We start from the raw sequence: 16,393 nt of genomic DNA, 5'->3' as shown, positions 1-16,393 counted from the left end.
AAACGGAAGTCGATTTTTTTAGTCTTTTCTACGACGATGGTTCTTCTGCTTGATTTGCATAACGTCGGGCTGTTTAGTGAAGCTGTTTTCGTGAATATTTGTTTTTGTTATTCATTTTTATTTTTATCGTTGTTATTGGCATTTTGTACTTGTTATTGTTAATAAAAAAAATATATATATATATTTATCATTATCATTGTTATTATTACATGTATCTGCTTGTCTCTTGCTCTCTCTCTCTCTCTCTCTCTCTCTCTTTCTCTCTCTCTTTCTCTCTCTTTCTCTCTCTCTCTCTCTCTCTCTCTCTCTCTCTCTCTCTCTCTCTCTCTCTCTCTCTCTCTCTCTTTCTCTCTCTCTCTCTCTCACTCACTCACTCTCTCTCTCTCTCTTTCTCTCTCTCCTTATCCAGCTACGTCCCCTTTCGTCCTTTGAATAACCCGACAAGTCATTCTTCTGACGTCATACTTCACATCCCCACCTCTCACCCCTTCCGCCACACTCCCCATCTCCCCCTCCCCCTCCCCCATCAACCTCTCGTCCCCTCTGCCTTATCCCCACCCCCTTTCACCTTCCCTGCTCCTCATACACCTCATCCTCTCACTCTTTCCCTCATATCGTGGGTTCTCCACATTTCAGTCCTCTACCATCATGTCTCCCTCTTTCTCCTCTTCCTCTCTCTTTCCCTTTTCATTCTTACTTCCATTCCTCTTTTCCCCTTTTCTCTCCCTTTTCCCTTTCTCACTCTTCCTTTCCCTTTTTTTTCTCTTTCTCTCTCTCCCTTTCCTCCTCCCCGTCCTCTCTCCATCTCTCTCTCTCTCGGCTTATTCCCTCTTCATCTCTATCCTTCCCCTTCCTTCTCTCCCTTTCCCCTTTCCTTTCTCCTTCCTGCTTCCCCCTTCTCTTCCCTTCTCTTCTCTTCCCCCTCCCACTCTCCCTTCCTCCCTTTCTTCGGTCCTCATGGAGTGCATCATCATGAACGAAGGTCAGAGAGAGAGAGAGAGAGAGAGAGAGAGAGAGAGAGAGAGAGAGAGAGAGAGAGAGAGAGGAGAAAAGAAAAGAAAAGAAAGAAATGAATGTTTACCCTTCCCTGATTGCATTTCTGACATCACAGATTTGCCTAGAAATCTCCCCTGAAAAAACATTACGGGATTCTTCTGAGGCGTTGACATCTCAATAGTCAGAAAAATATCATTCCGTTTAATTATAATAATAAAAAATATATATGATCACCTGGATTCTGAAATATCAGCTAATATTAATATTTATACTTAAATGATTTGCCAAAAATATTGTCACCTGTACATCCTCTCAAAATCGAATTACAGTGTACGTAATTCTGCCCTACATAGAGGTTTACAAACAGGAAACTGGTGTGACAGAAGCAGTGGTTGTAAACTTTATTTTTAACAAGCTCAGTTTAAATATACGAGATGGCCATCGATGGGACAATTCAGGTTATATAATCATGAAGTAAAAGCATTTGTAAAAGACGATTCCCTGACGGCTGTAAACACGGCAAAAAGTGGAGGTTTATCTGAATTGCCACGTCTTGCAATACGAGGCTTTTGAAGGAACTGCGTGATATCATAGTGGTGTTTGCTGAGGTATATTTTACAGGGGAAAAGGTGAGTGGAGGGAAATTCTTTCTTCTCTTCTCGATATAACCAGAAGTAGGAGGAAAAAAGTTAAATATTATTGTGTGTACAATGAGGTGAATCCAGGACCAGTTGGTGTCCTTCCTGCCTTATCTCTTTATCTCTGTCTCTCTCTCTTTCTCTCCACAGTCACACACACACACAGCAGATATTTTTATACAGGCAGAGATCAGAAAACGAGCAGAAAACGAACACGGATATAGATAGATACAAGTGATAGTGTTTGTAATTTAGTTTTCTTATGTACACTCGTTAGATTTCCTGTACCATTTACATTGTGATATAAGAATATATAACTTAACCTGTAAACTGAGACAACACTGGCTGACTTGGCGAGATTCTTGTCCTCGGCACGTTGTTGAATGCGCTTCTCGATTCCTTGCTGTTTCATTAATCGTCTCTTCTTTACCTTTTGTTTTCGTCAGTTTTGGCTTTTGGTTTATGGAATATATGAAATAACATTCGATATATGTATACACACACACACAAACACATACGTACACACATATCTGTCTACCGTCTCCTATTTTCTTTTTATGTTTCTAACTCTTCTCTCTCTCTCTGCCCTGTGGAAAATACCTGGTGTAACATTATCCACCAAACCGAAGGCATACCTGGCCTCCGTGGGACCAGTACTGATGTATGCTTGTGAGACCTGGCCTGCACGAAAGTCCGAAGTAGCACGCATTAAGGCATTTAAGTTCCGCTGTTGGAGGCAGATACTCAAACTCAGTTATCTTGATCGGGTATCGAACCAGGATGTTCTGCACAGGTTGGGTAATCCAGCAACATGCAGCGAGGACCTCCTTCACAGACGCCTCACTTATCTTGGACATGCCCTACGCATGGATGAGCGACGTCTGGTTAAAGTGGCGCTTATGGCAGACCCTGCACTTGCCTGGAAACGCCCACGAGGAGGAGGACGGACGACACAGCGGCCCACCACCCCGAAGGACCTGACCCCCTCAAGCTGCAGCACATTTACCGTTCGTGGAACAATGGCTGGAGGCATATCCTTATTGACTATGCCTCTGATCGCCAACAATGGAGAGTGAGGTCTCCGGGTGCGTCTGTCTCTGGCATATGATGATAATGATTTCTCTCTCTCATCAAATTATTTCCACATAAGATGAGATCAATAAAATACAAGTAGTAACAAGTTATAAATACATCAACTTTGTAGGCCATATGACCGCGCAGTCTCTGTTTCACCTTACTGATAGATCACAATTAACTAATAGATCACAAGATACAATTGATATGGATAACTACACTATCCAGCTGATTTTCTTATATAGGACAATTTGCATGTACTCGATTTTTTAAAAATCCTCTTTCAGTAAGTCATTATAGTTTATATATATTTTACAATAGTTTGTATTTCTTGTATTTATGAACAAAATTTATGTTTAATGAAGAACATGTATTCAAAACATATATGATTCACTTTATTTTCTCGAAAGTTTATAAAATACATCAAATTTGCATGGAGATCACAGTAGCAGTTCAGAAATAACAACAAGTCATGGATATATGAATCAATTAGGCATAACAGACACACCAAGATATCTAAAGAAAAGGACTCCCTCCCACCCACTCCATTCTCCCTATCTCTATCACATTATACGAGATATGGTTTTGCTTCCTCTTCGGTGACCAGTCCTGCTTTAAGAGCTTTCTGAATAAAGTCTTTGATTGCGGCATTCAAAACCCCGGATTTGCTGCGGGTGTTGGCTGCAAAGGAGAACAGAGCAAGAGGTTAATGCTAATGTACTGTTGTCTCTTTGAGTCGAGTTGTATGTGGTAGTCTTGTGTATTATATTGTTGTATTTGATTTTGGTATGTTATTACACATTATTGTGTTGTATACCGTTATTCTATATTAGGGAAACAGCATACTGTATGTTACACATTGTGGGTATCCTAACGTTTGGTTGTTAAGTATTGTTGCTTCAGCTTATTGTGCACTCGTATAAAGTACGTGCACTGGGCATTTGGATGTAGCCACATGGTAGTTTATGTAACTGTAGTTGTATATATAAACATATATAAACACACACACACACGCACATATATACATACATATATCCGTGTGTGTGTGTGTGTGTGTGTGTGTGTGTGTGTGTGTGTGTGTGTGTGTGTGTGTGTGTGTGTGTGTGTGTGTGTGTGTGTAAGTGTGTGTGCACAATATCATTATTATCATTATCATCATCATCATCATCATTATTATCATTATTATTATTATTATTATTATTATTATCATTATTATTATCATTATTATCATTTGCCACTCACACTCTCCCCTGATGGTCGTCCAGCCCGGGCACGTGACCGATCCGATGAAATAGAGCTCGATACCCTGTATATCCGGCTTGACACTGTATGAGCACGAGTGGTCGACCAGATCAACGTCTCCGTTTCTCCATAAACTGTAGAGGAATGGAGAGAAAAAGAATGAATATTAGTGGATAATGGGAGAGCTGGAAAGAATGTCAATGGGATTAAGGGATTAATGGTAGGAGGAGAGAAAATCAGCCAGAGATTAATGGCTGAGATGGATTTGAAATGTGTTTTATATATATTTCGTATAATTCTTGATATGGTAATAATGATTATGATAACAGTACTACTAATACATCTCCTATTACTAATAGTGAAAATGCTAGAAATATCATTGTAATGTGATGAAAAGTGGATTAATATGCAAACAGAATGGGAATATCAAAACACCACAACCCACAGTGCACCAAAATATCGAAATCCTAATCCAAGATAATTCTCACAAAGTTAATACCCAAGGTTTCAGTTTCTCCCTCGGGCGCCACTTACTCTTTAACTTGGTCCGTGATGGCGGGTAAAAAGAGGTCCTTTAACCCAAACCCGTAGCATCGTGGGGTCAAGGGTGCCACCAGTGCCACAACCAACACGGCACTCACAAAAGTTGAACTCAAACCCATTGTAGATTATTAATGTGTTTGACTGAGGTCTTAACGGTATGTGGTTTTGTGAGGGAATGTGTGATTTAGAGCGATTTCTGGTTATATAGTATCCTGAACTCCCACACGTGAGGAGGTGCCAGCGGTCGCCACATTCGTCGATTGGTATTAATTCCTTATTTCATTAAAAGTTAGCTAATGAAATATGATCTATCTATCTCTTTCTCTCTCTATATATATGTATATATATATAAAACGCACATTTTCATGAAATAGCAAAAAACTATAAAACGATTTCAATTTTCCAATCGTTTCTCAAAACGTACTTGACGTCACGACAATGAAAGTTTTTTGTTCAAAGTCTCCAACTCGGAAAATCCCGGTAAGTTATTTATTTCGACACTTTCTCGTCCTTATCTTTCTTCTGTATTTCCCATTTTTCTCCTTTCATCGAAGCTCTCGTCTTGAGCTGTCGTTCTGTCTGTCTGTCTGCTCTGTCTATCTCGTTTTCTCTCTCTCTCTCTCTCTCTTGGTCTATCGCTCTCTCTCTTTATTTACCGTTCTATATCTCGCTGTCTCTTACCTCGTCTTTATTTTAATGGTGATGATGATGATGATGGTGATGATGATGATGGTGGTGGTGGTGATGCTGATGATGATGATAATGATGGTGATGATGATGGTGATGATGATTATGGTGATGATGGGGATGATGGTGAGGATGATAATGATGATGATTGTGATGATGCTGATGATGATGATCATGATGGTGATGATGATGGGGATGATGATGGTGGTGGTAATGGTGATGATGATAATGACGACGATGCTGCTGCTGCTGATGGTGGTGATGATGATGATGGTGGGGATGACGATGGTGATAATGATGATGATGATGATGGAGATGATTATGATGATGACGGCGGTGAATTAATGGCGATGATGGTGATGGTGAAGATATGGGATGATGAGGATTGTTTGAGGACGTGGTGAGGTAAAAAAGATGATAATGCCAAAGCTACATAATGATAATGACATAATGGTAATAATAATCATAATATCCAGTGATAATGTTCATAATAATGGTAATAAAGGTAATGATAACGATAACCATAATGAAAAGTAATCATAACGATAATAAAAATTAGTAATTATCATTATTGCTAAATATCATCGCTATTATTGTTACACATCATAATTTTTTACCATTATTACTATTATCTTATGACTTTCGATAATAATGGATAAGAAGTGATATGGATAATGATAATGATAGTAATGACCGGTATTAGTAATATGCTAGTAATATTAACTATAATTTAGTAGTTTCATTATCATAATTGTTTTTGTTATTATCAATTATCATAATTTGTTATCATTATTAATTGTCATCATTACAATGATATCGTTACCATCTTAATATTAATCATTAATTGCCATCATTATCATTATGAGCGTTTCTTCTTGTTATTATCATGTGTGTTTGTTTGTTTTTATTATCTCAGTATCACTGTCATCATCATCATCTACAACCATCATCATAACTAGATTTTTTTTTCTATATTTTCCATTTTGCAGTTTGAACATGCCAATAGGAACGGTTCACTTAAAAAAGAAAGAAAAAAAATGTAAACTCGCACAGCACAGCAATCAGTGCACATAACAACGCATCGCCCCCCCCCCCACCAACACCCCCAGCAATAACCAAACCAGATTCATAACAAACAGCAATCCAATTACTTCACTTTTTTGCCGAAGACACCGGAACTGGCAGCTCTAGTGACGTTCATAATGTGGTACGATTTCATCGGAAATTCTCAACGGGTTAGAACCTATTTTTTCGTGTTATGTTTTTATTATAATGTGTGTTGTGAATGGTTTATGTCTGGATGTATGTTATAAGTGTGGTGTGTGTTATTATGGTGTGTGTGATGTGTGTGTGTGGGTGTGTGTGTGTGTGTGTGCTGTTAGCTCATTCGGTGCTCTCTACATCTCATCTGACTCTTCCCAGCACAAAGAATTTTCCTTTTTTCTTGCGGACCACTTCTTCACCAGTTCCAAGAATTCTTACTGCTCGAAAAGAACACAGGTCACGAGCCAAAATCACGCCACTACAAAACATCCAGTAAGAGAGAGAGAAAATGGATTTTTATTTATATACGTAATTTTTTTCTTTATTCTGCTATGAAAATTCTGTCGGCACCCCAAGTTTCCTGCTAGTTTGGTAATCACTGGATTAGCTAAAGAACGCTCTGTGCGTCCCTCCTTCTTTTTATTTCTTGCTGATTGTGCCTCCTTGTATCCAACCTTCTGTACCTACCATATTGTCTACTAAACCTTCTTTACCTCTCTCTCTCTCTCGACAACACACACACACACACACACACACACACAATGTACAGTTCCTCACGCTTCCAACCATGAGTCCTGGAGGTGATAATGTTTATCTGGCAATGCTTGTGCAGGTTTTGTAAAATATCTACACAGGACGAAATCCAATTAGGGAAAATTCAAACAGCAAAACTTAAGAACAAAAGACTGACTTTAAGTTGCAACAGGTGTCTCTAACAATCATGATATTTTCCATAGATTTGACACTGCGCCCAAGCAATGCTTGCCACTACTGGGTATTAGTGAAACAGTATTTTTTAAATTTTATTATGAGAAAACCAAACTATTTATGATGTTATAGTAATTATAATATGTTTCGATACAAAAGTCGACATTAGGGAACTTGCGAAAGGCACAAGTTGGTTTTATTTGAAGTGAAGCGTTCACTCTACCACGTTTCGTTTCGAACTTGTTAACCACCGCTAGCTTCGAATACCTGCTACCGACGCTTACGAACTGTCGTTAATGTTATTGGCACCTGAGAAGCGGTGGCTCTACAGTTCCTTCTCTTCTGTTTAAGACCTTCACTCCGAACACTTTTTTTTTCTTCGTTATAAGTACAACTGAAAACTACAATTAAGTATCTGCTGTGACCACGTGCGCTCAAACATGAACCTACCGTTAAAAAAAAAAAGTACAACGGCGCGGAAAGTTTGAAATTGTAATATTATATACATATATGGATGTTTTACTAGATGTTTTAAGATCGAAATATTTTAGAAGAATTTACGTAATAAACACAAACACAAACAGTATAACGTGTACACATGATGAAAAGGAAAACTGCCACAGTAAAAAGTGAACTATATAACTAAATAGTTTCCTTTCTTACTGTGGCTGTTTCCTTTGTCACTTCACCATAAATTTTTGGAATCGATCCGACACTTGTCACCTAACTTTGGTCTCACTTTTATCATTATTTGTTAATAATCTGGTGCAGTTTGGAGGCAACTTCAATTCGGATATCTTTTTAAAACGCATCCTATGATACTTAACCTAATATAACACGTACAAACCGCAAAAAAAATTGCATTTCGCTTGTCTGGTATTGCTGAAATACTTACTTATCTTATGGCTCATTTGACATTTGATGTATGCCATGTATTATACATACACACCACACACGTATGTGGTGTGTGTGTGTGTGCGCGCGAGTATGTGTTATGTACTATGTGAGATAGGTAATTTGCGTAAATCAAAACTAATACTATGGGTGTTCTGTTGTATGAATGGTGGGGGTTTGGAACCATCAACAATGATTACCTAACCATGTGGGTTAGGAAAGAAAGATCCTGGTTGGCCACCCAATATAAGACCCAGTCTACTACATGATCAAGTACCAGTAGTTCGTCAAACATTCGGTGATGTCCGGATATGAATGATAGATATAGATAGATATAGATAGATGGATTGCGCACACACACGTTTGAGAAAACATGTTTATGTTCTGACGATATTAAAGTATATGTTGCATGTGAGTGAATTATTATTGTGTTTCTGCTAACATAAACTGCACACATTTTATAAGATTAAACTTACGTTAAGAAGTGATTAATTGATCATCTCCAAGTGATAGCCGAGCTGAAAATGTCAACACTATCAAATTTTCGCGTCAATGCCATGTCTCGCTTCTCTGTTAGTAGCGTTATTGTCGAAGTCAGCGACGGTGCAGGCGGTCTCCTGGCGCGTCTTGTTTTTCATCTAAGGGTTCGAAAAAGCTCGTGAGTGCCTGAACGAAGCGCCTCCGTTCGTTTTTTTTCTTACGCCTTATTCTCCCGGTCTCATTTTTGTTGTTGTTGTTGTTTGTTGTTGTTGTTGTTGTTGTTGTTGTTGTTGGTGTGTGTGTGTGTGTGTGTGTGTTGTGTGTGTGTGGGTGTGTGTTGCTATAATATATAATTTATGCAACAGAAAAACACACATAAGCACACTGTCGTAAATTTTCTGACCTAATTTTCTCCTCTGCAATCTCTTGGATATAATTTTACAGGAAGATTCCTGCATGTGACCCCCCCCCCTTGTGGTGGGGGCCATTCCGGACCTCTTATAAGTCAGCATAAACAACCATTCAGCAATTGGGTTGCTTGTTTTCATAAATTCCCACAAGGAAGCCAAGCCGAGACACTGAATCAGATGAAAAATCTTGCGTTGTTTACATTACAGATAATTATATGTGATTCATATTTTTGCAATCTCGGATAAGTGTTTTGCATTTATAACATTAACGAAATATGTTAATATGCTTACAAACCAACAATTTTTTTTTTTGTGTGGTTCAAAACTGATTTTGAGTGAAAACTTTATCATCGCTGTTTAGTAGCGCACCGCGATTTTCTAAATTTACTAGATATAATCCTTTCCAATACTTTTTTTAAGGAACATACCATATATTTCAAGCACTAAATATTGGCATTGTACAAAACGTTTAATGGTTCCATTGGCGCGACGGATTATGAAATTGAGAAAAAGTAAGTGAGGTTTTGTGAGCCGGGACGTGAGAGGGAGGAGAGGGGAGGCGAGAAAGTGACCGCGAATACTGGCGTGGTCAGCGTTTTCAGCCGCATAGAGACACCGCCGTGAGTACAAGCTCTATTTTTGTGTTTGTTTTAGTGTAGCCATTTAAGATTCCACTAGTAAACATTAAGTTATTGGTAAGCAGCAGTTAAATTATAGACTCTTGAAGCCAAGGCAATGGTGATGCAAATGTTTAAAACTATGTAAAAAAAAAAAAAAAAAAAAAAAAAACGTTGAATTTGAAGGGATCGGTGGATACTTTGCACAGGGACACGACCATTTGGAGAGAGAATACTGAAAAGTCTGACAAGGAAGTCAAAGAACTCAAGGAAAAGGTTGAAGAAGTAGAACCCAAGATTGGCAACGGTAGTCAAATCGAAGCAAAGACTCTACAAGAAAAAAAAATGATGAAGTAATCAAAGTAGAGGAAAGTATTAAGCAGATTGAAAGGGATTTGTCAAGACAGCCAAGTCTCGTAATGAAGAGGCGAAAAGATAACGCTACTACGCCGATTTATCTAAAAGAAATGAAACAATAAATTAACTAAATAAAAGCTAGAAAAAGGCACCAAAACCACAATAGTGAGAAATAAAGACGTACTTTTATGTCATATCTTCGGCAACACACAAAGAATATCGCTAATTTGGCTGATGTAAAAAAGAACATAATCATATTGGAACACGAAAAAAAGTTGTTGAAGATGGAATGGAACAATACAGCGAAGACAAGAAATTGATTGTCAATATTCATAAGGTCATAAATCCCGTATTGTAGGAGTAGAATATCAGAACTCACAGGATTTTGGGATTATTCAAACAGGGAAAGAAACCCCCTTTGAAGGTGGCATTCATGAATAAGCAAATGGTAACTGATGCAATAAAGAAAGCAAAGTCCTGACCACCCACGAAGAATAAATAAAATCTGGATAGAGAAAATATGGCTAACGATGACAGAGAAATATTGCAAAAAAAAAAAAAAAAAGGAAGAGGTAAAAATAAAAAACGGGCAAAAGGACTGGAGAAGAAGAAGAGAGAGAAAAAAAAGAGGCCTCCAAGCAAAACGTCTACTGTCGGAATCAAAATGTGGAGACAGACAAACATTGCCCTTGCAGCCAAAAGGAATACTGAGAGATTATAAAGAAATAGTTTATACAAATAAAGATGGTTTATCTTCGAAGTTACTGAAACTAGATATAGTTGTTGAAATGAATAAACCAGATGTAATATGCATCACTGAATCCCTCCGTAGACGATGTAACATTAGGACTCAGAGACTTCGAAATTTGGAGAAAAGATAGGGCAAATGAATTTTGGTCGTTTCCAAAATGTACCGATCATATTCAGGAATAGGAGGGCTATATAGATGGATAGATAATAGTCTGTGCCTTGACCTCCTCCTCCTCTGGAAATGTGACCCATGTACTTAAACACTGTCTGCTAACAAGGAAAAACTCATCGTAAATAAGGAGATAAATGGGAATACAATTACAAAAGATTATTAAAAGCCTTAAAGATTTTTTTGATGCCATAAGATTGGGAAAGACTCCTGGACGAAGAAAACCTTGATACGTAATATTTTAAATTTTGCGAAGTCTATGAAGGAGTAGAAGATTTTGTATCAAGATTCAAAAACTGAAGCAAGAAATGCCAAAGTTGTTCAATATAAATGGAAGAACATGAGAGAAAACAAACGCTCCTTTGGGAAAAGCTTCAGAAGACATAGCTCACAGCATCGTATAAAGGTGTATAAAGTTTGGAAGAATGAGTTATAAATCCAAACCATGAGGAGACGGAATACCTTTTGAAAAGGATTATCATAATGTTTAAATCAATCGAAACACTTCTTTAACTATATAAACTGCAAGGTAGAGATCAAATTAACGCCATCAAAGACAATAACACTGTTTATACTAAAGAGGAGGAAATGTGTGAAATCCTTAGTGAGAAATTCCAGTCAGTGTTTGTTCAAGGCCTATTCTTTGACATGGCAAGTAATCACGCAAATGCAAATCAAAATATCGAAAACATCACACTCTAAAAGAATAAAATTAAAGGCCACCTAAAGGAGTTAGACAACTCTAAAGCAGAGGGACCAGATGAGGTATCTAACGGGTTTCTAGGGAATGTGCCGGTGAACTATGTAACTCTTTATTGTTATATTTCCAAAATCCAGTCAGACAAAAGATCGTCAACTCGCTCATGTACACGCTAATTATAAATCCAGTTTCGTTAACGGGTGTACAATGTAAATGGTTAAAAGGGATAGTTAGGAAACAGTAGTTGAAGTGCTTGAAAAATACGATATTCAAATAACAACTTCGTTTTTTTGGGAAGGAAGGTCATGTGTAAACCTCTGTTTCTTGAAAGAGATTCTGAAATATTACAAGACGAAACGGCTGGATGGATTGTGCAAACTTAGGCTTTTAAAAAAAGGCATTGATAAGGTGTCTCATTGAAGATATTATGGAATTAGAACACCTAGGCAGAGGGAAACTCCTCGAAGGGATTAAAGACTTCATGAAAGACAGATAAGCACCATAAAGCAGAAGACGATCACTCTGGAGACTAGTGACTAGCGGAGTACCCAAGGATCGGTCTGGCGCTATTCTCATCAGTGATTTAGGATTAGGAGATTTACTCAGAAAATGGAATTCAGCACCAGTAATGCCTGTAATCAGGTCCCTAGATCAGTACAAATTAGGAGGCGTAGTATTAAACCCAGCAGATAGGGATGATACCTTGGATAATCACAAACAGGAACCTAATCCCAAATGATCGTATATATATATGAAAAGGTCCACAAAATGCTAAGGCTGATTGCCAGCATGAAGAGGGCATTCGTGTATGTGGAGAGGATATGGTGAAGAAGATCCTACGCCAGCATAAGACCTGGTGTGAGTGGGATGCAGTGATCTGGAGTCCTCAAAAAAAAAAAAAAAAAAAAAAAAGAAAGAAAGAAGAAATAAGAAGAAGAAGACTGAAGAAGACGAAGAATACGAAGAAGAAGAAGATAAGAAGAAGAATAAAAGAAAAGAAAAAAAACAAAATAGAAAAAAAAAAAAAAAATATATATATATATATATATATATATATATATTATATATATATAAATAGTATATATATAATGTAATCTTATATATATATATTATATATATATAGTATTATTATATAATATATATATATTATTTTTTTTTTTTTTGTTTTTTTTTTTTTTTTCTTGTCTTCTTCTCTTCTTCTTCTTCTTCTCTTCTTTTCATTCTTCTTCTTCTTATTATGATTGATTATTCTTCTTATTATTTTCTTTCTTGTTTTTTTTTTTTTTTTTTTTTTTGAGACTCCATATCACTGCATCCACTCCACACCAGTCTTATGATTGCTTAATGATCTTCTTCCACAATATCCTCGTCCACATACACGAATGCCCTCTTCATGCTGGCAATCGCCTTAGCATTTTGTGACCTTTTCATATATATATACCGTCTTGGGGATTAGGTTCCGTTTGTGATTATCCCAAGGGTCTCATTCCCTATCTGCTGGGTTTAATACTACGCCTCCTAATTGTACTGATATAGTGGACCTGATTACATGGCATTTACTTGTGCTGAATTCCATTTTCTGATAAATCTCCTAATCCTAAATCACATCGAAATAGCGCCAAGACCGATCCTTGAGGTACTCCGCTAGTCACTAGTCTCCAGAGTGCTTCCCGTCTGTTATGGTGCTTATACTGTCTTTCCTGAAGTCTTCCAATCCCTTCGAGGAGTTTCCCTCTGCCTAGGTGTTCTAATTTCCATAAGAATCTTTCAATGATACACCTGTCAAAATGCCTTTAAGCCTAAGTTTGCCAATCCATCCAGCGTTTCTGTCTTGTAATATTTCAGAATCTCTTTCTAAAACAGAGGTTTTACACATGACCTTCTTCCCAAAAAAACGAAGTGTTTATTTGATATATCGTATTTTTCAAGTCACTTCACCCTACTGTTCCTAACTATCCCCTTTTACCAATTTACATTGTAGCACCAGTTACGAACTGATTTATACTTAGTTGTAACAGTATCGAGTTTCCGATCTTTTGTCTCGCTGGATATTTTGGAATTATTAACAATACCAGAAGTACAAGTTCACCGCGACATTCCCTCAGAAACCCCGTTAGATACCTCATCTGGTCCCTCTCTGCTTTAGAGTTGTCTAACTCCTTTAGGTGGCCTTTAATTTTATTCTTTTAGAGTGTGATGTTTTCGATATTTTGATTTGCATTTGCGTGATTACTTGCCATGTCAAAGAATAGGCCTTGAACAAACACTGACTGGAATTTCTCACTAAGGATTTCACACATTTCCTCCTCTTTAGTATAAACAGTGTTATTGTCTTTGATGGCGTTAATTTGATCTCTACCTTGCAGTTTATATAGTTAAAGAAGTGTTTCGATTGATTTAAACATTTATTGATTATATCCTTTTCAAAGGCTAATTCCGTCTCCCTCATGGTTTGGATATACTCATTTCTTCCAACTTTATACCAACTTTATACGCTGCCTGTGAGCTATGTCTTCTGAAGCTTTTCCAAAGGAGCTGTTTGTTTTCTCTCATTTTCTTCCATTTATCATTGAACAACTTTTGGCCATTTCTTGCTTCAGTTTTGAATCTTGATACAAAATCTTCTACTCCTTCATAGACTTCGCAAAATTTAAAATATTACGTATCAAGGTTTTCTTCGTCCAGGAGTCTTTCCCAATCTTATGGCATCAAAAAAATCTTTAAGGCTTTTAATAATCTTTTGTAATTGTATTCCCATTTATCTCCTTATTTACGATGAGTTTTTCCTGTAGCAGACAGTGTTTTAGTACATGGTCACATTTCCCAGAGGAGGAGGAGGTCAAGCACAGACTATCTATCTATCCATCTATCTAGCCCTCTTATCCTGATATGATCTGTTACATTTTGGAAAAGACAAAATTCATTTGCCCTATCTTTTCTCCAAATTTCGAAGTCTCTGAGTCCTAATGTTACATCGTCTACGGAGGGATTCAGTGATGCATATTACATCTGGTTTATTCATTTCAACAACTATATCTAGTTTCAGTAACTTCGAAGATAAACCATCTTTATTTGTATAAACTATTTCTTTATAATCTCTCAGTATTCCTTTTGGCTGCAAGGGCAATGTTTGTCTGTCTCCACATTTTGATTCCGACAGTAGACGTTTTGCTTGGAGGCCTCTTTTTTTTCTCTCTCTTCTTCTTCTCCAGTCCTTTTGCCCGTTTTTTATTTTTACCTCTTCCTTTTTTTTTTTTTTTTTGCAATATTTCTCTGTCATCGTTAGCCATATTTTCTCTTATCCAGATTTTATTTATTCTTCGTGGGTGGTCAGGACTTTGCTTTCTTTATTGCATCAGTTACCATTTGCTTATTCATGAATGCCACCTTCAAAGGGGGTTTCTTTCCCTGTTTGAATAATCCCAAAATCCTGTGAGTTCTGATATTCTACTCCTACAATACGGGATTTATGACCTTATGAATATTGACAATCAATTTCTTGTCTTCGCTGTATTGTTCCATTCCATCTTCAACAACTTTTTTTCGTGTTCCAATATGATTATGTTCTTTTTTACATCAGCCAAATTAGCGATATTCTTTGTGTGTTGCCGAAGATATGACATAAAGTCGTCTTTATTTCTCCCTTTGTGGTTTTGGTGTCTTTTTCTAGCTTTTATTTCGTTTAATTTATTGTTTCCTTTCTTTTAGATAAATCGGCGTATGTAGCTGTTATCTTTTTTGCCTCTTCCATTATCTGAGACTTGGCTGCTTGACAAATCCCTTTCAATCTGCTTAATACTTTCCTCTACTTTGATTTACTTCATCATTTTTTTTTCTTGTAGAGTCTTTGCTTCGATTTGACTACCGTTGCCAATCTTGGGTTCTACTTCTTCAACCTTTTCCTTGAGTTCTTTGACTTCCTTGTCAGACTTTTCAGTATTCTCTCTCCAAATGGTCGTGTCCCTGTGCAAAGTATCCACCGATCTTTTTTTTTTTTTTTTTTTTTTTTTTTTACATAGTTTTAAACATTCTGCTATCACATTGCCTTGGCTTCAAGAGTCTTAATTTAACTGCTGCTTACCACTAACTTCATTTTTTACTAGTGTAATCTTAATGGCTACCCCAAAACAAACACAAAATAGAGGCTTGTACTCCACGGCAGGTGTCTCTATGCGGCCGAAAACGCTGACCACGCAGTATTCGCGGTCCACTTCTGCGCTCCCTCTCCTTCCTCTCCGTCCCGGCTCACAAACCTCACTTACTTTTTCTCCATTTTCACTATCCGTCGCGCCAATGGAACCATTACAACGTTTTGTCCCAATGCCAATATTAGTGGTTGAAATATATGGTTGTTTCCTTAAAAAAAAGTAATTGGAACTGATATATCTAGTAACTTTAGCAAAATCGCGGGTAACTAAACAGCGATGATAACGTTTCACTCAAATCAGTTTTTTGAACGCACACAAAAATGTGTTTTTGTAAGCAATTACATATTTTCGTTAATGTTATAAATGCAAAACACTTTATTCTGAGATTGCAAAATATAATCACATTTATATTATCTGTAAATGTAAAACCGCAAGATTTTCTCATCTGATTCAGTGTCTCGGCGTGCTTCCTGTGGAATTATGAATAACAACAACCCAATTGGCTGATGGGTTTTGTTTTGCTGCTTAAGAGGTCCGATGCACACACAAGTCCACATGCAGAGAATCTCCTTAAAATTATATCAAGAGAGCAGAGGAGAAAATTGTCAGAATTTACGACAGGTGTTCTATGTGTGTTTTTTCTGTTCATAAATATATACTTAAGCAACACACACACACACACACACACACACCACACAGCACACACACACACACACA

The 16,393-nt window shown here is 37.2% G+C and overlaps 2 protein-coding genes across 2 annotated transcripts in view; one reads left to right on the top strand and one right to left on the bottom strand.

The window, feature by feature from the left end:
• The window catches only part of LOC119579037 (anti-lipopolysaccharide factor-like), a 2,280-nt gene extending 2,099 nt beyond the window's left edge, over nt 1–181 (top strand). The window contains exon 4 of the mRNA XM_037926754.1: nt 1–181. This exon is cut by the window's left edge and continues 119 nt beyond it. The gene's annotated coding sequence lies outside the window, so the exon portion shown is untranslated.
• Nucleotides 182–3,081: 2,900 nt separating this feature from the next.
• Nucleotides 3,082–4,685, bottom strand: LOC119579036 (anti-lipopolysaccharide factor-like). Its single transcript, XM_037926752.1, has 3 exons — nt 4,485–4,685; nt 3,951–4,084; nt 3,082–3,389 (listed from the first exon to the last, which is right to left on the bottom strand). The coding sequence occupies exons 1-3, from the start codon at nt 4,610–4,612 to the stop codon at nt 3,277–3,279; spliced, it is 375 nt and encodes a 124-aa protein (XP_037782680.1). The 5' UTR covers nt 4,613–4,685; the 3' UTR covers nt 3,082–3,276.
• Between the last annotated feature and the right edge of the window lie 11,708 nt (nt 4,686–16,393).

This window comes from Penaeus monodon, chromosome 11, assembly GCF_015228065.2.
Source record: "Penaeus monodon isolate SGIC_2016 chromosome 11, NSTDA_Pmon_1, whole genome shotgun sequence".
Classification (NCBI taxonomy): domain Eukaryota; kingdom Metazoa; phylum Arthropoda; class Malacostraca; order Decapoda; family Penaeidae; genus Penaeus; species Penaeus monodon.
Note: the sequence above shows the minus strand (reverse complement) of the source record. Positions and strands in the feature narration are given on the sequence as shown.